General features: G+C 42.6%; 1 protein-coding gene across 1 annotated transcript; it reads right to left on the bottom strand.

The window, feature by feature from the left end:
* LOC135994162 (E3 ubiquitin-protein ligase RBBP6-like) lies at window positions 1–27,769 on the bottom strand. The gene is given in 20 exon segments (XM_065644496.1): window positions 1–1,537; window positions 3,394–5,130; window positions 6,423–6,524; window positions 6,881–7,163; window positions 7,166–7,218; window positions 8,304–8,361; window positions 8,456–8,534; window positions 8,615–8,711; window positions 9,689–10,014; window positions 10,440–10,543; window positions 11,220–11,398; window positions 12,302–12,441; window positions 13,217–13,313; window positions 13,426–13,511; window positions 13,890–13,935; window positions 16,954–16,989; window positions 17,652–17,702; window positions 19,303–19,402; window positions 21,998–22,405; window positions 27,508–27,769. Coding segments are annotated over 20 exon segments (5,781 nt in total).

The raw sequence follows: 27,769 nt of genomic DNA, 5'->3' as shown, positions 1-27,769 counted from the left end.
CTATATTGTAGCAGATTTCACTTTTTGGTCATCTTTCTCTTTATCTTTGCCCTTCTTCAGTTTTTTCTTCTTGTGTTTGTGGCTCTTTTCCAATTCCATTTTGCTTTCAATGTGTTTCTTCTGCTTCTTGTGCTTTTCCTTCTTCTTGCGCTGCTGCTTCTCTTTTTCACTTTTCTTGGTGTCTTGACCCTCTCCTGGGCTGGCACTGCTGCTGTGGCTTTGAGTGTGATGCTCAGAAGGGCTTTGACTGTGGCTGGGGCCAACACTGAGGCTGCTTTGACTTCTGCTTCCTTCAGGCTGCCCAACTGCAGCAGGTGCTGCTGGATCCTCTTTCACCTTGTCAACAGCTTTTTCTGATAGTTCTTTAGGATTTTCTCCTGCAGCGTTCTCATCCGTTGCGGATCCATTACTGTCACTGTCACTTTCGTCGTAGTCTGGTACAAATGCAGCCTCATCAGTGTCTTGAGTTATGTCAGAAGAGAGCTGTGAGGAGCTGCTTACCTGAGGCTCGGGCTTGACAACACTTGGATCGTTTCGACTAGTCACATTCTCATTTTTTACATCTAGGGCTTCTTGTCTCAAAGGTGGTATATTACCACCTGGCTCTTTCTCTTTTTCGCTCTTTACTTCTGGTACATGCTTCTCTGTCTCTTTTCCTGGAGTTTTAGCTAGAGGTTTGTGTTGCTCCAATGTACGCTTGTAATCAGGAGCAGCTTTGTGATCAGATTGCTTCCACTGGCGTGGAGGGCTGTATCTGCTCCTTTTGGCATCCCCAGCGCCTTTTTCGGATGGCTCTGCTGGTTCATCTCTTGGCTTACTTTTCTGTACTGAGGTAGATTCTCTGTTTCCAGAAGGAGAGTCTTTTATCCTTGCAAATTCACTCTTTTCATCTCTACATTTGGAACTGGAATGATCTCTGTTGCCATTGTGGTCAGATTTTTTGACATGGTTAGGACCAAAGTCTTTAGCAGTGGATCCAGGGCCAATATCATGTTTCTCTGATCTGCTGTCTTTGGAAGACTGAGAAATATTTTTTCTGTTTCCTCGTTCAGTTGCACATTCTGAGTGGTCTTTTTCTTGCTGCACACTGCTCTTTTCAGAAGTGTCCTTGTCTGACAGGGAATGATCCCAGTCTTTGTTTTTTCCTTTTTCATTTGACATTAAACTTTTTGAACTTTTTGCATCATGTTGGGAGCTTTCATAATTCACCTCTTTTGTAGCTTTCTGTATTTCCTCCAAAGGCTCCATCTCTTTTTCATTGTGTTTTACAGGGTTTGGCGGCTTAGCACTCATATTTTTTATAACACTTGCAGGTTTTCCTACATTTGTGGGCACCTGGGTAGATTTAATGTGTTCCTCTTCAGACTCAAAGTCATCTTTATCCCGCTCTGACTGAGAGACTTGGATCATAAGGATGACATCTTCTGCAGGGGCTGTAATATCATTATTATACTCCTCCATGGTCTTAATGATAGTTTGTTTTGTATCTGGATTTTCTTCAGTCTTTGTAACGGGCCTTCCCTCAGTAGAACTACTGCTAAGAGGAAAAAAATGTACATTAATAACGGCTGAGATATACACACCACCATCTTTTGTAATATTTTATAAGATGGCTTTTGTTTCAGTTCTGAATCTTTTTTTTGTTTCTTTTAAGATGATCAATTAAGGGAACAGACAAGAGAAAGGATGAGCCTGCTAGCTGAGATTATGAACAATCAATTAATTTAGTATCTTCATGAGGTTCAACAAGGCCAAGTGCAAGGTCCTGCACCTGGGTCTGGGCAACCCCTGGTATCAATACAGGCTGGGGATGGAGGAATGGAGAGCAGCCCCCAGGAGATGGACTTGGGGTGCTGATGAATGAGTTGGCGATGTGCACCGGCAGCCCAGAAGGCCAAACATATCTTGGGCTGCATCAAAAAGAGCGTGGCCAGCTGGTCAAGGGAGGGGATTCTGCCCCTCTGCCCCGCTCTGGTGAGACCCCTCTGCAGTGCTGGCCCAGCTCTGGGTCCTCAGCACAGGACACACATGGACCTGCTGGAGAGCTGGGCTGTTCAGCTGGAGAAGAGAAGCTCCGGGGAGACCTTAGTGCAGCCTTTCAGTGCTTAAAAAGAGCCCATAAGAAGGATGGGAGCAGACTTTTTAGAAGGGCCTGTTACGACAGGACAAGGGGTGATGGTTTTCAACTAAAAGAGAGGAGATTCAGGCTGGACATGAGGAAGAAATGTTTCACACTGATGGTGGTGAGAGCCTGGCCCAGGTTGGCCAGAGAGGTGGTGGCTGAACCATCCCTGGAGACATCCCAGGCCAGGCTGGACGGGGCTCTGAGCAACCTGAGCTGGTGCAGATGTCCCTGCTCATGGCAGGGTGGGCACTGGGGGACCTGGGAAGGCCCCTCCAACCCAAACTATTTTATGATTCTATGATTTTATGATTCTATGATTCTATTCTACATTTAATTACAAAGACATAAGATAATCAGATTGTGGACCATCTGATCTGGTAATTCCTTCATGTCCTACCATGTCTAGCAATGGTAGATAAATTAGATATACATTCTTATTTCAACATGTAAGCAAACAGTTATGAAGAGGTATACACAACAAAAGTTTTATCCTCATGCCCCAGTGTTCTTCTTTAGAAAAACACACATTTAAAAAACATTTTAGAATATCAAGACACTATCTTAAGTCTCCAGCGGTGTCTTAAATGCTAAGAATTTGCTTTGTCCTGCTTCTTTAGACGTTGAAATGTAAGTAATATCAGCTCAACACTAGATCACTTCTCTTTTTTTCACGTCACACAGTGGAATATAGAAGAGAGATCTCCAAGGTTAAGTGCCAAAAAAGTTGGCACTGAGCTGGAAGCAGCGTAGCTGTGTCAACGCGTCACACTGCTCAAAGCTAAAATCAGAACAATATACAGACAACCAAGCTGCTATTTCTGCCAGGTATAATTTCATGTCATACTGACAAAAGTAGATCATTACAGTACCTTGCAATTTTTAAAATGCAAAGCATTGCATGGCATAGACATGTCTGTTATCCTTGCCTTTAGCTGTAAGCTGGATTTGAAGGAAGACATTGGGGGGACTGCTCTAAGAGTCAACAAGCAATGAATAAGAAGAGGGGGGAAAAAGAATCCCAGAAGTAAGGATCAAACATGTCATCAATGAATTAACCTTGTTAGCTTTCTGTGCAGTACACACTACTTGTTTTCTTTAACAAAATTTGTTTGTGACTCAGGTACAGTTTAACAGGAAAGATCGCAGGTTATTCAATTATTTTGCATTTGATTTAGCTGTTCCCTTCATTAGTCACTATAAAGCATTTTACATGTTTGGAGGTGGAGGGGAGGAGGAAAGAAAGAACAGGAAAAGAAACGATGACATACCTGGTGTAATCTACAAGAACTGAACTAGATCCATCAGCTGCTGTTACTTTTATTTGCACTTCCCCCTTCGCTTTTTCCTGTTTAACATTGCTGCTGCTTGCCTTGGGTTTCTCAACAAGTTCTTTTGCAGGAGGCACATTTTCTCCGCTCACAATCTTTTTGCCAGTTTCTTGGTTGAGTTCAATCTTTTTTGCGGGTTGGTTAAGAAATGCAGATTTGTCTTTTTCGGGAGTTAGCTCTCCTTTTTCAGCATCAAACTCAGTCTTTCCCTTTGGCGATGTTTTCCATTCAGCAGTTTCTGGTTTTGAGGCATCTATGGAAGTGGCTTCATGTTCCTTAACCACCTCTTCATCTACTTTTCCTTTGCTTTTTTCAGGTTTTGCATCAGAAGTTTTGCTTTTTTCCACATTTTTTGACTTGTCCTCTTTGGAGGGCTTCTCTGATTTGGTTTCTTTTGGATGGTCTTTCTTCACCTTTTCATCCTTGGCTGTTCTGGTTTCTAGGTGATCTTTTGTCACTTCTGGGTGAAATTTCCATGGAGTACCAGGAGCCTTCTCATCCTTTTGAGAGGAAGATATTATAACGTTGTCTGTCTTTGGCAACTCCTCCTTCACTTTTTTCGCAGGAGGTTCCATTTGAGGAGAATTTTCACAATCGGTGTCCACCGTCTCTTGGGAAGTTTTAGCTGGTATTATTATGTCGTCTTTCTTAGGAGGAACAGCCACTTCTACTTTCCACTTTGTGTTGTCATTTTTTTCTTTTGGCTTATCCTCCTCTGTTCTCTCCTCTTCAGACACTGGTTTGAAAGCAATCGAATCTATTTCCATAGGCTCATCTCTTACAGGGGTGGCATCATCTCTGCTTGGGAGCATGAACAGGGAGTCTGTTTTATCGTCTCCTGCTGTAACTGGCTCTCTTGGTTTTCTTGCACCTTCTAACAATTCAGCACTGGGAAATCCTTCATTCTCATTGCATTTTCTTCTCTTCTGGTGTCTTTCATATTTATTTCCTTTGCCATCTCCCCATGGATATTTCACTTCTTTCTCTTTTGATTTTCTAGGATCACTGATGCCATGCCTCTCTCTTCCAGAAGGTTTTTCACAGTAATCTCCACTTACGTTATGACTTCTGTGGCTCTGCCCACCAGGATAATCCTCCCTGTTTCCCCAAGCATATGGTGAGTTCTCTTGTCTGGTCTCAGGTGGACCAAACCTCTCAGGAGAAAAGTTCTCTCTATTTACTGCAGGTGGAGGTTGAGCACCAACAGCACAGCCCTTGTAAAACTTTCCATACCATTCTCTATAGTTCCTTTCCCATTCTCTGTATCTTTCATTTTCAAATGGATCTCTGAAGTCAACAGGTCTGCCATAGTAATCTTTCATATTATATGCCGGAACTTCTGCGTGTCTGTTAAAATACTCCCTTTCTCCTTCCCCTTGAGGTATAGTCCCTTTAGCGTGAGACTGGCCTCTAAGTAGTGGAGACCTTGACCGTGAACGGCATCTTCTGCATGGGCGAGACCTTGAATGGTAATAACAATGTGACCTTGAACTAGAATGATGGTCACGACTGTTCACTTTGCCTCTTCTTAGATACGGTGGTGATCGGGACGAGGAACGAGACTGGGAATGACTAAATGATCGAGAGTAGGTGCGAGAGTGGGAAGAGCCTGATCTTGACTTGGAGTAGGTATATGAACTTCTAGAGTAAGATGAAGCATCACAGGGAGACCTGGACCTTAAATAAAAAACAACACACACACACAAATGAAGCTTATTCAGAACAGCTGTTGACTTAATGCTACTGCAAATTGAAGAACATGACAACATGTTTCTGCTTACAGGACAGAACAGCTGCTGCTTCGTTAGTGTAAAAACATACAGGAAGGGTAAGTCTGTTTCCACTCCTATCACATGAACCACCATAACTGGGGATTGATTTAAGGTGGTGTATGCTGGCCTCTACCGGTACACGAATGTGCACAGTTCTAACTGCTCAGCAGCTACATGCAATGCAAATCATCTTTGTCGCAGTAAGAGGCAAAAAGAGCAAGTGCAGTATCAAACATCAAGAAAACATGATTTCACCTGAAGGCAGTAAAGCTCCATTATAAATTTCCAGGTTGGTCTATTTAACTTCACTAATTATTTGGCAATTAGTACAGGATGGAAAATACTTGTACTGCAATCTTACATACAGGACTGTCTCATCAACGCTTCTAGGTGTCCTAGCAAAAGCTTGCACATATCTTGAGTTCTAACCGAGTACAGCAACTGTGTTTCAGGTGAAATCACATCTAAAAGATCCAAACTGACAAAAAAACACTGACAGCATTACTAACAGAGAGTTATTCAGACTCCTGCCCAAGTGATTTTTTGGGATAGAAAACGTCAGCAATCATGAGATTTCCATCACAAGTTTTTTCTTTTGTTAGTTTTTAGAGAACCATTTCACATTATTCTGTATATGTTTACTAGTGTCATCCCTTCTCTCAAAGTCCTTCACCAGTTTAAGATTTCCTTAAAACAAGTCCGATCTTTTAATTCTTAATAAAAAATTAACAATGACAACAAAATGCAAGTGAAAGCCACCAGTCTGCAGTCCAGGTTAAAATCTCTCTTTGTATCAACGTGAGAGAAACAAAAAAGAAAATGAAGACAATTCCTCTAACCTATCTCCCCCCAAGTGCTTTGAGGTAATGGTTCAATCAGAATAGGGAGACAGAAAATCCAGCAACTACACCTGTTCAGTTTCTTGCCTCCCCACAGCTGTCAGGAGGATAAGGATGTCATTGCAGAGAAGCTCTAGTAAAAGAGACACCTGTTCCTCAACAACTGCTGCCCAACTGAACTACCAGTCAGCTGCAATCTCTGCCATATTTGCGCTACTAACCTATGTATGAAGTAACCTACATATCACTATAATCCCTTGAATCATCCAATCCATCTAACAATAGAGAGGCAGAGTGGAACTCCTCCTGATTCTTCTAGAAAACCTGCTTCTCCATTATGGACACGTAAAGCAGTTACCTGGAAAACAAACGCCTGTGCTCCTTTTGAATCCTTTTATATTCCATCAATTCCTTAGCAAAATCATTCGTAAATTCATCAAGTTTGGACTTCTTTTTCTCCCTGTCAAAATAAGTTTGACATTTATTACGATTATAGTTTGAACTTCATTACAAAAAGGCACCAAGAAACAAATCATGGCCAATACGAGAAAACATACTGCATGCAAATGCAAAAGGTGACCTTCCTTTGTAAGCAAAACCAGTTCAGAATTACTACAAGTTTTAAGGAAAGTGTTAGAATTATGTTTGCTTTAAGTTTTGCACATTTACCACCTGTGATGAAAAAATATATGGGGAAAAAAAAAGTCTTATGCCATTTTTGCTTATGTCAGATACACTTTCGTGGAACCGCAGTCCGATACGCTATCAAAACACAAAAACGAAAAACAACGCACCTTCATTGAGCCAAATACTTACTCCTCTTTATGTCTCTGTTATTCTCTGTAAAACTCCTCCCTAGATAAAGGAGGTGCTTGTGTCCTTGGGGTGGTATTTGTTGGTACCCAAGCTGATGGCATGTTTTCAGGAGCTGGGGAATGCCCTGGAAGGGAGACAGTGCACCCAGCACGTCGAGGGTGACCAGGTGGAGATTGAGGAGGAAACTGTGGTGATGCCACCATTGCTGGAAAAGGAAGCGTGTGGGGTGCTGGAAGACACAAGGGAGGTGGAGGCATGGGCATGGAGACTGGTGGTGTTGCGGTGTTGGGGCCTGAGTCCTTTGGGTATGTTCACTGTGCAGGCATCCTTGATTTGAACTTCTCAAGAAACCCCAAAACGTGTGCCACTGCTACACTCTGCCCTGATTTTAAAGAGGAAAGCAAATGAAGCAGGAACATGATGGCGAGCACTTCTTGTTCTCAATGTAATCATTTTTCTCCCTGCTTCCTGTTCATTTGAGCCCACGCTCATCTCTTGGTCCTCATTCTTGCCTTCCACATCCTCACCCCCAGCAGTTCCCTGTCTTGTCTCTTTATACTCAGCTTTGCCACTGTGGATGGAGGCTGCCCGTGCTGAACAGAGACTCCCGTCTCCCACATGCCCACCGCTCCTCTGCCACTCGATACTGCACAGATATTGATCTTCTTTTCACTTCTTTCACATAAGCTTTTTATGTTGTCACCTCATGATGATGTATTGGGCCTGTTTTGTCCCTGAATCGTTACTTTCTTGCTTATAGAAGCTGAGACTTTAGATAATCGGTGGGATGGATCCTGGGGTTTGGTTTTATTTATGTTTAAGGTTTTATACACACTTACCATCTATCTATAACAAATACATACCAAAATGAAGGACTAACTTGACACTGCAAGAACAGATAAAACAGGCTCCTCTCTCTCCAACTGAGAGAAAGCAGCTTGGCTACTTGAGATGACTAAATTGAAGAAATACAAAATTGTCATAAAATAACAGCATTGATTTTCCAATAATTTTCTCAATCGGTGTCAACTAAGTTGTTAACAAAAGAATGTTGGAGGAGGATTTATATTGGGAAATCAATTTATTCAGCCACTAATCAAAAGGGTGGCTTTCCACCTGATCCTTCAATTATATTTCATTTTTATATGTACTTATGGTTACCTCAAAAGGTGTTCATTTTTCAGAGTCCCCTTTTCAATCATATACTGGAATTTTATTTTAAATAATCCTACTGCAAGTACAGGTCTCCTTTGTTAAAGACAATTGAAATGAAGCCATTTAAAAATTTATTACCACTTGTATTCTCCGCAACTATTTGTGCATTCTTATTTCATTATAAACCAGCTTTTGCCTAGGTTACGTGTTGTGGTCTCTTTTAACAGGTTACAAGTAGTAATGTATTGAATATCTGTAGAATACTTACGGTTCCCAGCCTGGTCTCCCACGTGCTGGCCAAATTGTACTGGCTCTCATTGGCCGACCTTTTTGAGTGGAGAGAGGAGAAAGAAAAAAAATCCCGTTCAGTTTATCTGAAGATAACTTTAAAAAATAAATTCTGAAGTTATAGTTAGTTACCAGTTGGGGGTATTGATTGTCCTTGGGGGCTCAGAAGACTTGTCAGTGCTGGTTGTCTTAGTACAGGAACCTGATAGCCCTTGTGAATAAACACAAACAGTTGGAAAATAAGCTCTACTAAAATACAAGAATCACTGCATATTTTGAAATAAAATTTACCTGCTCTTCCAACAAACTGCTGATTGTCAGAGAGGAAGATTTAGGAAGCTCAGCGGCAGTCACCAGAGCAGCAGGAGGTATAACTGCATCAGCCTCACTACAAAAAAACCCCAAATTTATATCATTCAAACAGTGTTTTGAAGTGCTACTTGAAATATAAAGTCCAAGGTAAGAAATGCTCGCTACTGTAAAAGGAAAAAAAAATCTGCATGACATTTACAAATGTGAATTTGGTCGATTCCAAATGAAGCACTAAGAAGAAGTCTACCTGGATTACTGGTAGCTAAAGAGAAAGCTCACTGGAAGAATATTTTATTAAGCTTGCCGCACATGAAAGTACTAGACACGTATAACCCACATGCTGAATCTCAACTTTGGAAGATGCGAGAACTGAAATTCTATTACAAAATGTTTATGTGCTAATTCAGAGGCCGCCTTAGAGGTTCTTTTGAATTGTGATCTTGTGTATTTAATGGTACAGCTGAGCCTGACAGTCTTCTGAACAGAGTGCCTTTCTGCATTCAAGGTATAAAGTTGAAGGGATATAAGCCCTAAACAACAGTACAGATTTTTCATGTATTTTCATACGACTTCACTGGATTGCAAACTTAGACTGTCATGTTTGTAAATACTTCAAATTTATAGTGTTTTAATGTTTATTATCCAAGATGGTCCGTAACTGAGTATGACTCTACTAGAGAGAAATGAATGCACTCAAGCAGGTTTGACATAACTAAATGGTTATTCTAGGAATTGCTAGCCACCCAAAATCAAAGGGCTCTTGGGGAAAAAAGGTTCATCTTTCGGGGTAAATCCGGACTGAATGACAAGAAGTACTTCTGAGGAAACTCTTGCATGAGGCACGCTTCCAACTTATCAAAGGGTCCTCATTTAAAGCAAATAAAAAACCAGAGCTTCCACAACTCTCCGGAACTGCCACTATTGGTATATAAACCACTAGCGGAGAAGCTCAAGAAGAGGCAGAATCTAACTTCAGTGTTTTGGTGTCTTTTACATTCACTGTAAAATTATGCCCGCATGTAAAAACTTCAGTTAATCTACAGATTTACTTACCGAAAAGGTCCACCTGGCTTTTCGGCACGGAAGGGCAGGGAGACTGCTGGTGGGGCATCAGAGACAATGACAGAAGGCAGAATTCCTGGCCGCTCAGCTGCCGCAGATGCCTGAGTAGGGCCAAACGACGACAAAGCAGCAGAATGAGAAGACAGAGAAGCTGATGGAGTAATTAGTGGATCCTTCTGTCTGGAAATTGTTGGCCGGAGTGGAGGTTGCAGGTTGCGTGTTATTGTTTCTCTCATTAGTGGTGGTGGCAGCTGGTGCTGCTGCTGCTGCTGAATCTGTTTGCTGTAGCCAGTTCCATTTCTGAAGTTGTTCACAGCCTAGGGGCAGAAAAATATAAAATGTACTATGAAAATTCAGAAGATATATGAACAAAAGCCTCCAGAGAGTAAAATTACCTGTGTATTCCTCTAAGTGCTATCAATCCTAAAATAAATCAACATACGGATATATGAACACATCACATTAAACACTGATATTAATGACTGATAACTCAGAGTATCTGTAAAGTACTTCAGTGTTAATACCGATTCTGAAAGTGAGGCAATCGTAATGAACAGAAGTGTCACCTGAATTTGACAGATTGTATCTAAAAAATTGTAAGCTTCTGTAACAACAGATAATGTAGTTGAGAAATAAATTTAGCCTTACTCAATTTAGCCTTGCTTAAGGAGATGTAAATTAATATTTTCTTTTACAAAAATACTTTTCTTACAAACCATTTACCTAAAAGTTGTCATGTTACCTGGCGTAGGATTTTGTTGGCAACTAAACCATCAGGAGAAACGTCTGTTTGATGACACATTGGACATGTATGCTCCTTAGATTCCAGTAATGCCGTTCTAATACCTGTGAATAATAAGACGTATATGATTAATGGCTGAATATGGTCTTGAATTGACACTATGATAAATGTTCAATAGTGTAAAAAATTTATAGTGTGCAGCAAATAGCAGCACATTTGATATTTCACTGTTGTAACAGTTGAAGATTTAGAGTAGGCTGTGTCCTAATGTTTTAATTAGTCTTTTTCCCACCATCTAGTACAGTGAGAAGTTACCAACCTCAAGGTTAATGAATATAACACATCTCAAAAAAACATTAGCAGGTTCAAGTTCTGGAGGTTTTAACCAACTCTCCTGTGGTGAAGAATGTGGATTAAATGCCCAGCTGTTTGTTGCAGACCACAGTAAGTCACCAGAGCCGGCTACGTAATTTTGTATCAGAGAAAGGTCTGTGGGCAAACTAAATGCATTCAATATCTAACACTGTAATGACCTGCACAACTCTGTGCTCTTCTCACACCCGTCCTTCCACATGTAAAGATGGTTTAAGTAGATATGTAAAAAGGAAAATAAGCCTTTTGCCTTTTTTTTTCCTTTATACCAGAAGAGTCCTTTCCTATTCCAGATATCCTTAAGTATTAAATAGAACAGGTAACAAAGTAATTTCATTATCTCCTATTTATGCTTTCAGAAGACCAGATGTGATGATTTGAATTAACAAACATGGGACTAACACTTACATTCATCACAATAACTGTTTCCACAGCAGGGAATAACAACTGCATCAGTCACTATATCTTTACAAATGAGACATAACAACTCATCTGGAACAGAATCATCATCTGCGAAGGAGGAGGAGGAGGGTGGCTCCGCTGGTAAAAAGGGAGGCTTTTCCTTCTTTCCTCTCGCATAAGCTTCCCTGGAGGAGGAGTGGGGAAGGAAAAAGAGCAAAGTTAAAGATGGTTAAAGGAAAACTTTTCCAAGCTTTGGATTTTATCAAATGAAGACCATAGATGGAATTCTGCTCGCTCCACGTTACCCTTCTAAATGTAAGCATTTAGTTAAAACTACTTTTCTATAGCCACAAGTCTAGAAGAGGGACAGGGTACCTATTTTCCTTCTGCACAACTCTCTCATTCATTGGATCAACTAAGAAATTAGTTCAGACTAGAAAAACCATTTTTTGATGGCTAGAAATCAGGTGAAATGAATCCCACCTCTCCTTTGCCAGAGGGTAAATGTAAATTGCAGGCTCAGGATCACACTAGTCTCCAAGCAATTACATTTCATAAATGAAAGAAGTCTCTTTTACAGCTTGTACAAAAGGAGATCCATGATAGAAAATACAGAAGTGATACCAAGTGCATTTTAAAACAGCCACACTTGTCAGCACATAGTAGTATTTTCTTAGATTATAGCAACAGGAAAAAGTGTCTGTTTCACACGTGAGATTGGACACCAATGAGAGGGGGAGGAAACCTCAGCCCAACAGCTCTCTGTTAAATTTTTCAAGAAGTCTTTGAAATATAAAACAGAAGCAAAACAAGCTTTCAAAGAGAACAACTCTAATTGTAAACACTCCTGAAATATTTTGCAGAAATACAGGTTCTTAGCATACCACAAGTTTAACCATCTTCCGGGGGCATGAACTGAAGGACCACCTTACTTTAATATTAGAAAATATCACAGATTTTAAAGTTAAGATAGAAAGATAATGCTTCCTCCCCCATAACTGCAGGTGCTGGACAACTTGCTTGGATTAGCACTCGGGCATGATTTCTCTTGTTCCCTTTTGGGTCAGTCTGATTAATTCCATACTTACGCATTAATAGTTGGTATTGCATATCTTCCAGTGTTTGTCAGCATAGCACCCTTGGTATTGGGATCTTTCACTTCCATCAGGAAACTCCTTGGAATTCCTGTGCTCTTTTTAATTCTGGGAACAGACTCAAAATTTTTGTCCTGTTAAGAAAAGAAATGCAGCCATAACTTGTCTGAAGTCCCACACTCAAAATGACATTTCAGTGATTATTTGAAGCAACAAAAGTCTTTAATCCTCTCCTATTATCAAGAATAAGGGTTGACTAAACCACTTATTTTCCTAAATGTATACAGGCAGGATGTTCCAAAGGCTTGAGCAGTATTTTGAACTCAATCGACATTCTTTGGCTTAACTTCAGGTTCTTTAAGGGTGAAATATCCCTTAAGCTCACCATCCACTCAGAAAAGAGACACAAACCTGCATCTCCACCAAAGGGCAATTCAGAGCGAGAGCTTAATTCCAGTGCTCTGAACCAGTCACTGGAGAAACTCATATTCACCGTCTATATATGAGGGTTGAATTGGTACCTCATGCATATAGACTCAGTGGCTAACTTTAAATGACAGAAACATCTTGTTTTTACACTACATACTAAAAACTGTGCACTGCCATTAAAAAGACTTAAAACCACAAACATTTCCAATAATATTGAAATGTATAAAAATAACCATCAATGTTCACAGAGAAAGATCTATGGACACATTTAATGTCCATGACCTAGAAAAAAGAAAATTTTACATTTATAATTCCAGGTTTCCCTTGAATTTTGAAGGGCTTTGCCATAATGTCATATAACCTCTATATTTTACCCCAAGAGAAACATTTTTTAATATGAGTATTCATGCATTTGTTACCTACCTGCCAAGGTAAAAAAATTACAGACTAAGTAACACCACAAGTCCCCCACAATCTTACCCTGTTAGTTGGGCAGTTCTTTATATAGTGGCCAGGTTTTCCACAACGAAAGCAAGTGTATGATGATGGAAGCGGGCCCAAGTTTTTCTTCATGAAACTAAAAGGTTTTGGGGAAAAAAAAAGAAAAAGGGATGCATGTGTCTCTCATGTTAAAAAAACATCTTTACAATTTTTCCATAATCGTCAAAGAACAGATTACCAACACTTACTTGACTGGATCGTATTCCTGGCAGGACTGTGTCATAGCCTTTATTTTCTCTTCTTCGGAAGCATTGGTTTCAGCCACATTGGCAGCCTGTTAAACAGGTCCATATTTGACATACACATCAGAAACACATTTAAGCCCATACAGCCAGACACCACCGATCAGCCCATCCTGTAAAGCGCAGCACAACTATCAGAGAATCACAGAATACCAGGTTTGAAGGGACCACGAGCACCATCTGGCCCAACCTTCCTTGGCAAAAGCACAGTCTAGACAGGACGGCCCAGCACCCTGTCCAACCTCAAAATATACATGCATTCTGAAGGTAAAATAAATACTTTCAATTATTAAAAATTAAAGTTTTGTTCAAATTACAACAGCTATCCAGCTATAGATCACAGTATAAGATATAAAAATACTAAGCAAATACCTTTTTTTTAAAGGCATTTGACAAGAATATACATATACCTTAATAAGTTGGGCCAGAGAAATAGGTGCAGAAGAGTCATCAATGTGTTCACAAAAAATTAAACACATATTTGTTTTGCAATCAAAACTTAGCAATAGTTCACCTCTACTGTAGTTGGAAAGTCTGCACTATATCCCCTGAGTGTCACTGAAAGAGGCATTTCCAATCCAGTGAAATTTGTATTTGCTCAAAGCAAAGTCCAAACCTCTGACAGCTTAAGAGTGCCCATGTGGATATAGAGAAGAAATGACAATAACCAAACTCGCTTGAGATCAACTTAGTGCTCCACGATACGTCAGAGAGTGACTCTTGTCAAATGCTCATGACTGCTTAAAAGTCAAAGGTGTAAGGAAGCTGTTGATTTTCAGCTAAAAAGGATTAAAATTTTAAAAAGTTTATCTGAGAAGGAAGCATCACTGCAGGAAACTTATTTTCAGTGTAGCTTGTAAATTAATCAATTAGCGTCTCTTCCTTTAAAAACGCACATGTTTATGCATTTCTGAACACAGTAGTTGCCTGTCGAAATAAAGCAAAGGCATATCAGCCCTGGAACATGAACTCTGCGACTCCTGTTTGTAATTTTAGAAATGCCAAACTCACCATAGTCCACAAAACCCAAATAAAAACACCAGTGCAAAACATCAGCCACAGAAGTATCCCACCACTGGGTCTAGAAAAAAATAAACTCTCAAATTCTTGAAGTAAAGGCATTTACCATGACAGAGTAACCTATAAATACCGAGGAAACTGCTTTCTTGTATTTTATTGGACCACAGGCCACACTCTCCGAATTGGTTTGGGAAGTGTGAGAATTTAATATTATTCTCCTTGCTATCAGACCAAGAGCCATTTTTAACGAAAACGAATTTTTTTTCTTCAGAAGACATGGATTCGGAGCAAATCCTGTATTTTTCCTCTCCTTTGTGACCACACTCCTCCCGCCCAGCTACCCACAGCTTGCAGGAATGAAGTCCTCAGGCCCCTGGTTAGTAATGGGCTGCAGTGTCTGTTGAGAACTAATACTGAAGTGCAGCTTTTCCACAAGTAAAAAGGGTAACCCTTATCTTGTTCCTTTTCCAGTATATTGAATTCTGTTACGCCACAAGCAGCATCTAAGTTGACACTAGTAAAACATTATCAGAAAGATATTCAAATCGCTGCTTAATCTGTCTTAAGTTGTGCAAAAATATGGAATAAAAGTTCACAATGTAACGTGAACAGCTCTCCTCAAGAAGTACCAGAATTGATCAGAAGAGAGATTACAACCCTTCCTCAGAAAAAGTTCTTGTCCTTTATTACCTAATGTAGTGGGAGAATTCAAGGTAGCAGTTTTAGCGGACTCTGCGAAAAAAATATCTACATGCAGATGATGATTCCTCACTCCGCTCAATCATTCCTTCTCTTTATGTTTAGGAAAGCACACACCGTATTACTATATTACTGTAATACTAATACTACTGTAACTGTACTGTAACACTATATTACTGTATTGCTAACTAAAAAGTTCTTGAAAATGAGCTTTTGGAGAGGAACACCCGGTTCTGGAAAAAGGGACTTTCTTTCCATTGCAAGTCTTACCCGAAGATCCAACTTGCATTCCTTTCAGAACACTTTGTATCTAGTTCTGTTAAAAAGGAAGCCTGATCAAGTAGCTTGAAGCTTCGTGCTTCATGTACCACTCTTTTTTACATGTGGAAAAACAAGCCCGTGTTCTCTCATGGCAGGCACAACCACTACCTTTTTGTCTTTTTGCAGAAGTAAACAAGAAATTAGGAAAACTGTCTGTTGGAGTCTAGCATTAAACAGTCTAGTATTGACAAGTACCTAAACCACAACAGGTAATAAAATGTTAATTAGTTCTTGTATTTTTCTTAGGAAGCAGTTATATGGCCTGCAGGCAAAAGTCTGATTTCTTAAAGGTGATAGCACTCCTTTCTACTAACCAGTTGTCAAAAGCAGGAAATAGATCATTAATATTCTATTTAGTGTGTTACAAACATGCTAGCATATTCATAGAACCACAGAGTCATAGAATCATTTTGGTTGGAAGAGACCTTTAAGATCACCAAGTCCAACCGTTAACCTAACACTGTCAAGTCCACCTGTAAACCATGTCCCTAAGAACATCATCTACACATCTTTTGAACACTTCCAGGGATGGCAATTCCATCACTTCCCAAGGAAGCCTGTTCCAATGCCCCACAACCCTTTCAGAGGAGAAGTTTCTCTTCATATCCAGTCTAAACCTCCCCTGGCACAACCTGAAGCCATTTCATCTCGTCCTATCACTTGCTACCTGGGAGAAGAGAACAACACTTTTCATGCTACAACCTCCTTTCAGGTAGTTGTAGAGAATGATAAGGTATCACTCCGCCTCCTTTTCTCCAGGCTAAACACACCAGTTTCCTCAGCCACTGCCCATCAGACTTGTGTTCCAGACTCCTCAGCTTTGTTGCCCTTCTCTGAACTTGCTCCAGCATCTCAATGTCTCTCTTGTAGTGAGGGGCCCAAACTGACCCCAGGATTTGAGGTGCACCTTCACCAGTGCCCAGCACAGCGGATGGGAGCTGCCCTGGTCCTGCTGGCCACACTAGTGCTGATACAAGCCAGGACGTTGTTGGTCTTCTTGGCCACCTGAGCACACGCTGGCTCATATCCATCTGCTGACGACCAACACCCCCAGGTCATTTTCCGCCGGGCACTTTGCAGCTGCTCTTCCCCTGTATCGCTGCCTGGGGCTGTTGTGACCCCAGTGCAGGACCCAGCACTTGGCCTTGTTGAACCTTAGACAATTGGCCTCAGCACATTGATCCAGCCAGTCCAGATCCTTCTCGACAATATAAAATACAACGCATTACTAGACAGAAATACCAATATTCATAATTAGGCCTGCACAAATGATGGCATTACTTGGTTTTTACTATGTTGAATCAAATACATTGTGTTTACAACATGTACTATGCTTTACGGTAAAATATATTAAGTCAATGTTTGGAAAATTAAAACAAGGCTACATTGTTTAGAATTCAGTGCAGTGTGTAGAAAAAAGTGTTTTTACATACTGCTTTTGACGGTCCACTCACTGGTTCAGTTCGACTTCTAGAAGAAGAAATAAAGGAGATCAGAACTTAAAATAAAGCTCTTGTACCCAACATGAGGCAGTAAAAACATTACAAAACCTCAACGTCAGAACATTAGGTTCTGATAGTCTAGGGAAAGTAGAAATTTATTCACGTACATAAACTGTTCTCTCTTGGTACACGCAGTGCCACTAAAAAAAATCCAACAAAACAAAAAAAACAAACCAAAATCCCATATCTGCTTTGTCACAAATTACTCTAAGACTTACAGATATAGAACACAGCAGTGCAAGAGGAAGTCCTCAGATATTTTGTCTCTGCTACATAAGTATCATAAATATGAAGTCTGTACTACAGTGTTATATTTTTAAATAATCAACCATCAAAATATGAAAGGAACTTTTGCCAATCTGTATATCCTGAGTATTACAAATAGGTACCAGATACAGTACTTCAGTTTCTAAGAAAGAGCAGTGATAGAAACCTCATAGTGCAAGTTTACTTTAGTGAAAAAAATCAGCCATATCACAAAGAAATAACAAAAATATCAGCAGCATAGTCTTCTTAACAGTGTTTCTTTGTGGAAGCCCAAGCACTCTGTTCAGATATCTACTATATTTAGCCATGAAAGTGCCAAAATACTAAATATGTTACATATACTGTGTTGAGTAAAAATAGCACTAGAAATGACGTCTGAAAGCACTTTGTAGGATTTTGTGTGACTTAGGAGTTCTGTGTCCAAAAAAAAAAGTCTTAATTGCCAGAATTTTCTTTAAGATCACATCAAAATTACTACAATCTTTTAGGAAATATTTATTACATTGGAAAACCTGCTGAGATTCCACATACTCGTTGAGCTGTATCTGCATGCTACTCATCATGAATCAGACATGCAACCATTGATAGAGTTAACAAATAATTCATCCAAGCATCCCATGAGCAGAGGCAATTCAAAGGCTGCTGGGGAATTTATGTACAAAGAGAAAGGCTCAGGCTTCCTGCCACTGCTAGAACATCCCCAGGCTCACAATTACAGCCACAGACCTCCTGAGGATGACGAAGTACAAAAAAATACTTTAGATTATCACCCAAGCAAAAATGGAGGATGCATGACAAGACAGCACTAAGCATACATATTTCAATTAACCCCCAAAACAAGGCCATGTTTATAAGTACAACGCTATGGCATCCAGAATTACTAAGTAGTGCCCACAAACACTGCAACTAATATGCCCAAAGTTTACAGGCACAGCAAATGCTTCATGGGTACCAGGATGCTGCTGTACTGTTTGTTCAAGACACCCTGTAACTCATCAGTCTAGAGTCTCTTTATTGAGAACCAACATAAGAAAGACATGGCAAAACCACAAGCTAGTAATATCTACTAATTGTGGTGGAGAGGCATAACTTTGAGAGGCTGGAAAACATGACTATTTAAACAATGCTAAAGTAGCTGATATATAGAACTGGTATGAATACATAAATGGCAGCAATAACCCTGTAGTCGGGATTGCATTTGAATAGCTCTAATTTTGATTAATACACCTGATTCTCTGTCATACAGAATTAAAACCTGGAGCATAGGTATCAGCTCAAGGTAAGAATAGACTTGGAAAGATAACTAGTAACATTTGGTAACCTGCTAAAATGCTTACTGAGTTTCAAGTTTGGACACGGTTAATTATTCATTCATCGTACTTGCACAAAATGCAATACACTTCAAGATATTGTCCTTTTTCTTTTGCCTGAAATAGACACTGTCTTTAGGAAACTAATAGGAATCATTTACGAATGAAATTTCTTGTTTGGGTGGTTTGCCAACTGGCAACCCTTGGTCTTCCCTCTATTGCTAGTCTGCAAAAAAACCCAGATTTGGGGCATAAGAATACCTGCTATATCCCTCCCAAGCCAGTTGCAAGAAATAGTCAAACAGTGAGAATCAGTCTTTTCCAAGACGGGAACAAATTAGAAGTTTACATTACAATGCATATCTGTCCTTACTAGAAAAGCAATAAAAGCAAATAAGGAATCTTTCCACATAGAGGAATCAGGATATACAACTTGGGTCTCAGAAAGATCAACCCAAGAAAAAAACCATTAGAATAATTTTAAAAGTTACCATTACTGGAGTTGGAACCCCCTGTCCCAGCAGGCCTTAAAACTGTAAGTCTGCTTTGGGACAGATACGTTACAATCTACCCCATTACAACAAAAATTAACAGCAGCTTTAGCAAGCAAGATACAATCTGAATGCCTCTGTAAACTGGTATCAACACAAAAAGTTAACACAGTGAAACCCCTAACAAAGAATCAATGCTTTATGGATACTTACATAACATATGTTTTGCTGGTAGCTTTAACTCTTTCAGCAGGGATTCTTCTAACAATTACCGATGAGTTCTTTGGAATCAGGGCATTATCATCTGTGTATTCTGAAAACAACATATAGAAAAAAACATCATGCGGTTGGTAAGAATGTATATTAATATGTTATAATATATATTAAATAGAACTATTACATAGCACTTCAAAGAATCCCTTTACAGATACAAAAGCAAATTTTTATATGTAATATCACACTGTTATCATCTCAACACACTAACGGTACATTTCAAGTAATCTTCAGGTTTGATAATGAAACACAAGCAGCAAAATTGTTTGAATATCAACAGCAAAACGGTCTCAAACTTCACTAAAGGAAAGTCTGCTAATGCATGGGGTTCTTCCCTGATCTAGCTTGAATTCCTTTTGCTTCTGTTAGGCTACAAACCCAATACAGCTTCGGAGAAAAACAAACCACAGCAAAGTCTCACCAGCATAAACCGGATTCTAGAGCCTGACTGCCTTGCCTGCCAACACACCAGGCATGTAGCTAAAGCATGAAAACTCTGCCCCATTGTTGTCATAGCTATTACCTAAAAAACGATTCGCCTCTCCTGCTGGTGCTCAAGAGGGACAAAACACAGAACAGCATCCGCCACCTCTGACTATTTCCTGGAGCTTAATCCAGCAACAACCACACTTCTCAGCTGCCCAGTGCTTTACATTTAAATGGAAACAAAACTGGCAATACTCGAATTCGGATCACAGAAATTTGGGGGTATTCTTTGAGCTTCCTTGCACAAGCAGGGCAGAATTGGCTCAAACTAAAGCGGTATCTCTCCTCTTCAGCTAATTCGAATTAACCAAAGGGATGTGAATTCTTTGGATTCACTTTTTGCAGAAGAGAGAGGCTCAGATGAAATTACTTATGCAGACAGCCTTGAAAAGCCCCTTGAAAACAGTCTGTGCCTGAAGCAACCAATGCTTTACCTTTGCTTACACGTTATTAGTCTTTTGACAAGGAGGAAAGCCTTCTGACCTTTACATAAGGCCCAAACAAACAAAAAACCATGAAACCACAAACAAACAAACAAAAAACCACCTACCTGAGACACTTGAACTAAGCCTAAATGCAAAGATCTCTCCATAAGAATGGGTTTTATACTGTACTTACACACGCTGAATATGATTACATATTTTAAAGCTCTATCAGCAGCCGTTCCCTGTAATCTGCCTACAGTTTCAAATGTTGAAAGCCCTTAACTTTGCAGACCTAATCAGAACAATGATCTGGAAACCAAAGATACTGTGTATCTAGTTGCACTCTGTCAGGGTGGTTTTGATCAGTGATCGCAAACAAAATAGAAATATTTCACAACGTACGCTCCATTTTTCAGTATATTATTCCTATGGGCAGGAAGTTCGCTTAAACCAAAACATACCTGCCAGAAGACGTTATTTCAACAATGAAACGACCATTTTACTTCTATTTCTGTAATGTATCTCTACCAATGTATGTAACGCAATCCAATGGCATCCCTAAGACCCCTAACAGTGTGCTGTTATGTCTCTTCACAGACATGCTCTTGAAAATATTTTAAGTATCTGTAGAGAAACAGCAACCAACCTTTCTGAGGCTGAATTTACAGGTTCTGCAGTGAACATACTATTCTGTTTAAGTTTTAATACATGAAACAGGAAGAGGGAAAAAAAAGTTAAACAGTAGTGCTCATTTTAAAGAAAAGATCGTTGTAAGAGTGCCATAGAACCATGGGGCGGGGGGGAAATAATTTAATGTTTATGGAATAAAAACACTTTAGAGTTCGTTTTATTTCTGAGAAGTCACATCCCAAAGCCTCCAAGTCTTTAATCACATTCAAACTTATCAAGATGGCACGTTACCAGACTGAACTACCATACCAAGTTACACGAAACCATTATCATCTCTGAGAATCAAGTACCATTTCTAAGATTTAAAAGTTTTTATGACTTCTCTAAGAACATTTCTTGCATTTATTCACCATAAATGTTCTGCCATAAAACTTCAGTACTGTCCCGACATGGTTAACACGTAGTACCACGAAAAAAACCTGTTACAAATGAATGATGAAAGGATGCTCAAGTGCATCGGAATGACAATATCTTTGGTGTAGAAAAGAAGTTATATTAACAAGAAATTCCAAAGCATAATTCAGATACAGAGAACACTCATGTGCAAGATGGCTTTAAAGGCTCTGCATAGATTAAAACTCACAGATAAACTCTTGATCCAGAATGTTGCTGGTGAGCAGTTTCAGCAACAGCCATAAAAACAGTTTTCCAATGCGGTGGATTAAAACAAGTCAAAGGCAAAATTAAGTCACCAAACCCAAATCATCTCTTCTATTTCCATCACTTTCAGCTTTCTCCACCAGATTTCAAAGAAATATGGCAAGTTTGTTATTGTAAGCTATCCTCTCACATTTCATTATCATTTTACCTAGAAGAATCCCTGGAAACCAAAACTTTTGTAGGCGCTATGCATCGCACAACAACCATGCATTCTTCTGTGCCAAGTTCTGTATCTAAAACACAGGTCTGAAGGCAGTTGTCAGAAGAGCAACTACAAAAGAACAGCTCTGCAAGGCCCCAACACAAGTCACAGCTACCAATCCCGGCCGAATCGCATTATTGCTTCCCACCCCATGCCCACCATCCCCAAGCACCTTCTTTGGTCTGTGCGTTGGTGACCAGCAGGTCACAGTTTGTCGGCTTCAACTTCTTGCGGCGCATGATCTGGCGCTTGAGCTCGCGCAGGGAGATATGGAGGCCGTGGAAGGTGGCCACATCGTAGTTCAGGTTGGAGAAAAACTTGTAGTAGACATGTGACGCGGCCATGGCCAGGTGGTGCTGCTCCGTGGCAGCGTCGACTGTGGCAAACGGCGTTGTGTCCCCCACGCCGGGTTTGTCCCCACGGCGACAGGGGGAAGGGTCCACCGAGGGGGTTGGGGCAAGCGGTGCCGGCTGAGCCCGAGCCCACAGCCCGGGCGGGCGGACAGGAGGGAAAGGCGCCTGCGGCCTCAACTCTGGCCCGCAGCGCTCCCAGGCGCAGCTGGCGGCTCGGGCACCGCTGCCTCAGTGTTCCGTCCGGGGTTTCCCCGGACACCAACTGCAGAGGTCACCGCCTCGTGTGCAGGCACAATGGAACCACGCACCCCCCCACGCCTTCCACAGCCCAGCGTGCTGTCACAAAAGGCCCATGTCATGTCACCCCCCCAGGCCTCTCACTGCTCCATGTCCCTCCTGTCACCCCCCAGGCCTGTCACCGCCGGGTCTCCCCTCCTGTCAGCACCAGCCAGGGCAGGGGAGCCTGAGGGACATGTAGCGGGCTTTGCCGTGTGGGGCTCTGCTGCCCGTGCCACTGGGGCCACCAAAGAGAGGGGACATCTCGGGGTGTCTGAGTGCATCTTGTTGCATGTATAGAAAGTTCAGTCCAAGAAGGCAATGACCATTTACGTTCATTGCCATAAACCTACATACTGCCCAGCTGCAGCACATTCGCAGTTGCTTGAAGTCTGGGGAGGAGGACTAAAAACTAGGGAATGAACCACTGGCATTAGGAGGTGCTCAGGACAATATTTCTTGCTTTCTCAATCATTACAGTTGCTGCTGCCAATACCCTAATGCATGAAATCAGGCCTCGAATTATGAAGTCTAGTGCTGCTGAGTAATATGCCATGGCTTGCAGACATTTCTGGGCCAACTGGCTATTCCTTCCTGTTCATGTAAATATAACATAAAGGGTTTGTTACAGTTTATCAGGGCTAACAAGGGAGCTTCCACAACTTCTTGGTTTAGATCTTCAAATGCCTTTTGGGTTTTCGATCCTCTATATCTAGAGGATAGTCACTTTTGCTATTTGTGTCAGTTTGTTTCTCCTGTTAATAGTGATTTGGAAGCACAGATTTTATTTTGTAGCCTTGCTTATAAGCCTGTGGTGGAATATAGATTGTACATATTAATTCCATAACTCAACCATAGCCACAGTCCAAACTACAGTAGTGGAGGCAAATAAGCCTGACTTTTGGATATGTAATAAAAGCCCATCCATTTCCAGAAATCGGCTCCCCTGGGTATCTGTCCCATTGAATTCTCAGTGGTACAAGGACAGGCATCTACATTATGAATTTTCACTGAAGAAACAAAGCAAACTGCCCTTACACTAAGAAGGGTTTGTCACTAGTCTGTAAGGAGATGCCTGGGTATGCTTGGAGAGCAAACCTATGGGCAAGCTAACTCACTGTAGGGGCTGGGAGCTGGAAATGACAACAGAGCCCTAAAATAATCAGAATGAATGGAAATCAACAACCCAAATCTTAGGATCATGCAGATGAAAAGGGAACTCTTATGCCTAGAATCTTCCATAGGTCTGTTCCTGTCTTAAAGGCAGCCAGTATTCCTCCACATATTCTTCCAAAACCTTTCTATATACCACATCCACTGAGTGTGAGAGAGAGATTCTCCAGAAGCCCTTCCTTAAAACAAGGCAGATTCCTAGTTGTCTTGGGACAACTTCTTCACATAAGAGCCAGGTCAACCAACAAATGTGATGCTCACCTGACTCTGGTCCTTGCAAGAGAAGGAGTGGAGATCAGGGATGTAAAACCATTTTATACACAAACCACCTGTGACACAGGGGTGGTAGAGAAGTGAGAACATGGCAGGGAAAACTGCTTTTAGACTGTGGCAGAAATACTGATGCATACATACAGTACAGAAACATCACAAAATGAAGGAATGACATAATTATACAAGAGAAAAGGATGCTCAAAAGAATCCTCAGAGTTCACAATGTGAAGCTGGTTTCTGTTTCTGCTACAATGGCAGTTCCAGGGACTGACAGGTTTTCAGATCTACTATGGCTGAACTCTCTCATTCATTGGATCAACTAAGAAATTAGCTCAGACTAGAAAAACCATTTTTTGATGGCTAGAAATCAGGTGAAATGAATCCCACCTCTCGTTTGCAACAGGGTAAATGTAAATTGCAGGCTCAGGATCACATTAGTCTCCAAGTGACTACATTTCATAAATGAAAGAAGTCTCCCATGGGTCCTGTGTGATAGATGCCAATCCCAGGCCAGCACTTTAGGTACACTGGGGCCCCTAAAAGTGGCACTGGCGTTTTATCGTCATGAGGCAACAGATGCACCTTTTTATTTTTTTTTTTTACGTATATATATGTGTTAAAAAAGTGAATTACCAGGAAGTGTACTAAGGGCAGGAGAAGAAATATGGATCTTCCCCTCTACTTCTATTACCAATTTTCTATTATTTCATCTCCCTTCTCATTCAGGAGTTTCCACCTATCTTGATTAAATGGCCATGTCTAAGGACATCTTTTTGGCGGCTATCTGGACATAAACTCTTCCCAGTGCTCTCTGGACCGTTGGGCAGTGAAAGGAAGAGGAGGGGAAGAGTGTAAAGGAGAACGGAGATGAGGTGAGGGGAAAAGAGTTAAGTGGAGTGAGGAGAGGGGAGAAGAAAGGAGAGGAAGGGTGGGGTGTAGAATAAAGGAGAAGGAAGGGGATTTTCAAAATGCAGAGGGGAGGGAAGGTGAGTTAGGATGAAAGTAGCAGAGGTAAGTGGAAGGGAGAAGACCACGTAGAATGAAGGAGCGGGAAGAGGGAAGATGCAAACGAAGCAGGAGAATAAAGGAGAGGGAAAGAGGATTTTCAGTCTGAGGAGAGGAGGGGACTGAAGTGAAGATGAGGTGAGAAGAAAGGAGGAGACATAAGGGAAGTGGAGGGAGGGCAGTGAAGAGGAAGGGAAATGTAAGAAGGGGAGAGGAAGGGAGAAGAGGGGAGGTCAGGGGAAAGGAGTGGAGGGGAGGGGAAGGGGGAAGCGTGTGGAGGGGAAGAGAGGACAGTAGAGTGGGAAAGGTGTGGAAGGAAAGAGAGGGGAAGCGTGTAAAGGGGGCGGGAGTGGAGGTGAGGGGAGGAGAGGGAAAGGGAAAGAGGAGAGGACAGTGGAGGGAAGGAGGGGTGTAGAATAAAGAATAAGGAAGGGTATTTTTGAAATGGGGAGGGGAAGGGACAGGAGAGAAGGTAAGGGGAGATTGAAGGACAAGAGGTAAGGGGAGAGGTGGGAGGGGAGGGAAGGGAGTTGAAGGTTGGGGCACAGACAATGTAGAATGAAGGAGCAGGAAAGGGGAGGGGAGGGATTCATAGAATCATAGAATGTCCTGAGTTGGGAGGGACCCCCAAGGATCATGGAGTCCAACTCCTGTCCCTGCACAGGACACCCCACAGGTCACACCGTGTGTCTGAGGACGGTGTCCAGTCTCTTCTTGAACACTGTCAGGTTGGGGCCGGGACACCTCCCTGGGGAGCCTGTTCAGTGTCCAGCACCTCTGGGTGAAGAACCTTTTCCTCATGTCCAGCTGACCCTCCCTGGCACATGTTCCTGCCATTCCCTCAGGTTCTGTCACCAGTCACTAAAGATTTTGGCACCTGTCCCTCCTGCTCCCCTTGTGAGGAAACTGTAGACTGCAATGAGGTCTCCTCTTAGTCTCCTCCAGGCTGAACAAACCCAGGGACTTCAGCTGCTCCTCATACGGCTTCCCCTCCAAACCCTTCACCAACTTCGTAGCCTCTCCTGGACACTCTCCAGCAGCTTTATCTCCTTTTACCCTGTGTCCCCAGCCCTGCACACAGCGAATGCTCCAGGTGAGGCCGCCCCAGCGCAGAGCAGAGCGGGACAATCCCCTCCCTGCCCGGCTGGCCGTGCTGTGCTGGATGCACCAGGACACGGGTCCCTCTTGGCTCCAGGGACACTGTTGGCTCATGTTCAACTTGATGTCGACCAGAACCCCCAGATCCCTCTCCGTGGAGCTGCTCTCCAGCATCTCGTCCCCCAGTCTGTCTGTACAGCCAGGGCTGCTGTGTCCCAGGTGCAAAATCCAGCACTTGCCCTTGTTGAACTTTGCCCAGTTCTCCAATTTGTCCAGATCCATCTGCAGGGCCTCTCTGCCCTCCAGAGTGTTGATAGCTCCTCCCAATTTTGTGTCATCAGCAAACCTACCTAGTTTTACTTTACTTACTCAGGTGCTGAGTCTAAGTCATTTATAAAGACATTGAAGAGCGCTGGTCCTGAGATGAATCCCCGCAGAAGCCACTAGTGACCGGTCGCCAGCCTGACATGACCCCATTTACTGGAACCCTTGGAGCCCGGCCCGTCAGCCGATTGCTCAGGGGTATGCACGGCTGCTGCAACAGTCCCTCCCGTTGGGTTTGGCCCTCCCGTGGGTGACAGGCGTATCCAGCTCACCTGCTTGGGTTCGGCAGACCCTGGTGTGCCCTTGCTGCTAGATGCTGCTGCAGGTGCCATCTCCTCCTTGCCAGGGGCTTGGAGGCAGCTGGCCTTGTGCTGGATCTCAGGGCCGCTGGCAGGGGATCAGGGATCCTGGGGGGCAGTTGGGGCCGGCTTGGGGCTCTGGGTCAGGCAGTCAGCACGATGGCCCCAGCACCTTCAGTCTCTGCTCTGGCAGGTGGAGACTCTGGCTGAATTCAGTAAGTGCGTCCTCAGATAGGTGTGACCATTCTCAGCCTCCGGTGGGGATGTTGTTCCAGGACGCCAGCACTGGGCCCTTGTGGCCAGGAAGGGCAATGGGACCTGGGGGGAATTAGAAGGGGGGTGGTCAGTAGGTCAGAGAGGTTCTCCTGCCCCTCTGCTCTGCCCTGGTGAGACCCCATCTGGAATATTGTGTCCAGTTCTGGGCCCCTCAGCTCCAGCAGGACAGGGAACTGCTGGAGAGAGTCCAGCGCAGCCACGAAGATGCTGCAGGGAGTGGAGCATCTCCCGTGTGAGGAAAGGCTGAGGAGCTGGGGCTCTGGAGCTGGAGAAGAGGAGACTGAGGGGTGACCTCATTCATGGGGATCAGTATGGAAAGGGGGAGTGTCAGGAGGATGGAGCCAGGCTCTTCTGGGTGACAACCAGTGATAGGACGAGGGGCAATGGGTGCAAACTGGAACACAGGAGGTTCCACTTAAAGATGAGAAGAAACTTCTTCATGGTGAGGGTGCCAGAGCCTGGCCCAGGCTGCCCAGGGAGGCTGTGGAGTCTCCTTCTCTGCAGACATTCCAACCCGCCTGGACACCTTCCTGTGTAACCTCATCTGGGTGTTCCTGCTCCGGCGGGGGGATTGCACTGGATGAGCTTTCGAGGTCCCTTCCAACTCCTGACATTCTGGGATTCCGTGATGCCGGTTCCGGAGGGTGGCAGGGATGCCGGCGGTGGGGCTGTCAGCATCAGGACGGGGCAGAGATGACGGTCCCAGGGCGCTGGTACCAGCCCGGGAGATGCTGGTTGCGGGGCGGTGGTTCCTGTAGGTAACCGCAACGTGGTGCTGCCGCCGTGGGGTCCCCTCTCCGGTCCCTGGTCCCCGCTCTCCGGTCCCCGCTCTCCGGTCCGGGGCCTGGGCGGGCCCGGCACCGCCAT

The sequence above is a fragment of the Caloenas nicobarica genome, chromosome 14 (assembly GCF_036013445.1).
Source record: "Caloenas nicobarica isolate bCalNic1 chromosome 14, bCalNic1.hap1, whole genome shotgun sequence".
Lineage (NCBI taxonomy): Eukaryota > Metazoa > Chordata > Aves > Columbiformes > Columbidae > Caloenas > Caloenas nicobarica.
This window is presented reverse-complemented; position numbering and strand designations above follow the sequence as displayed.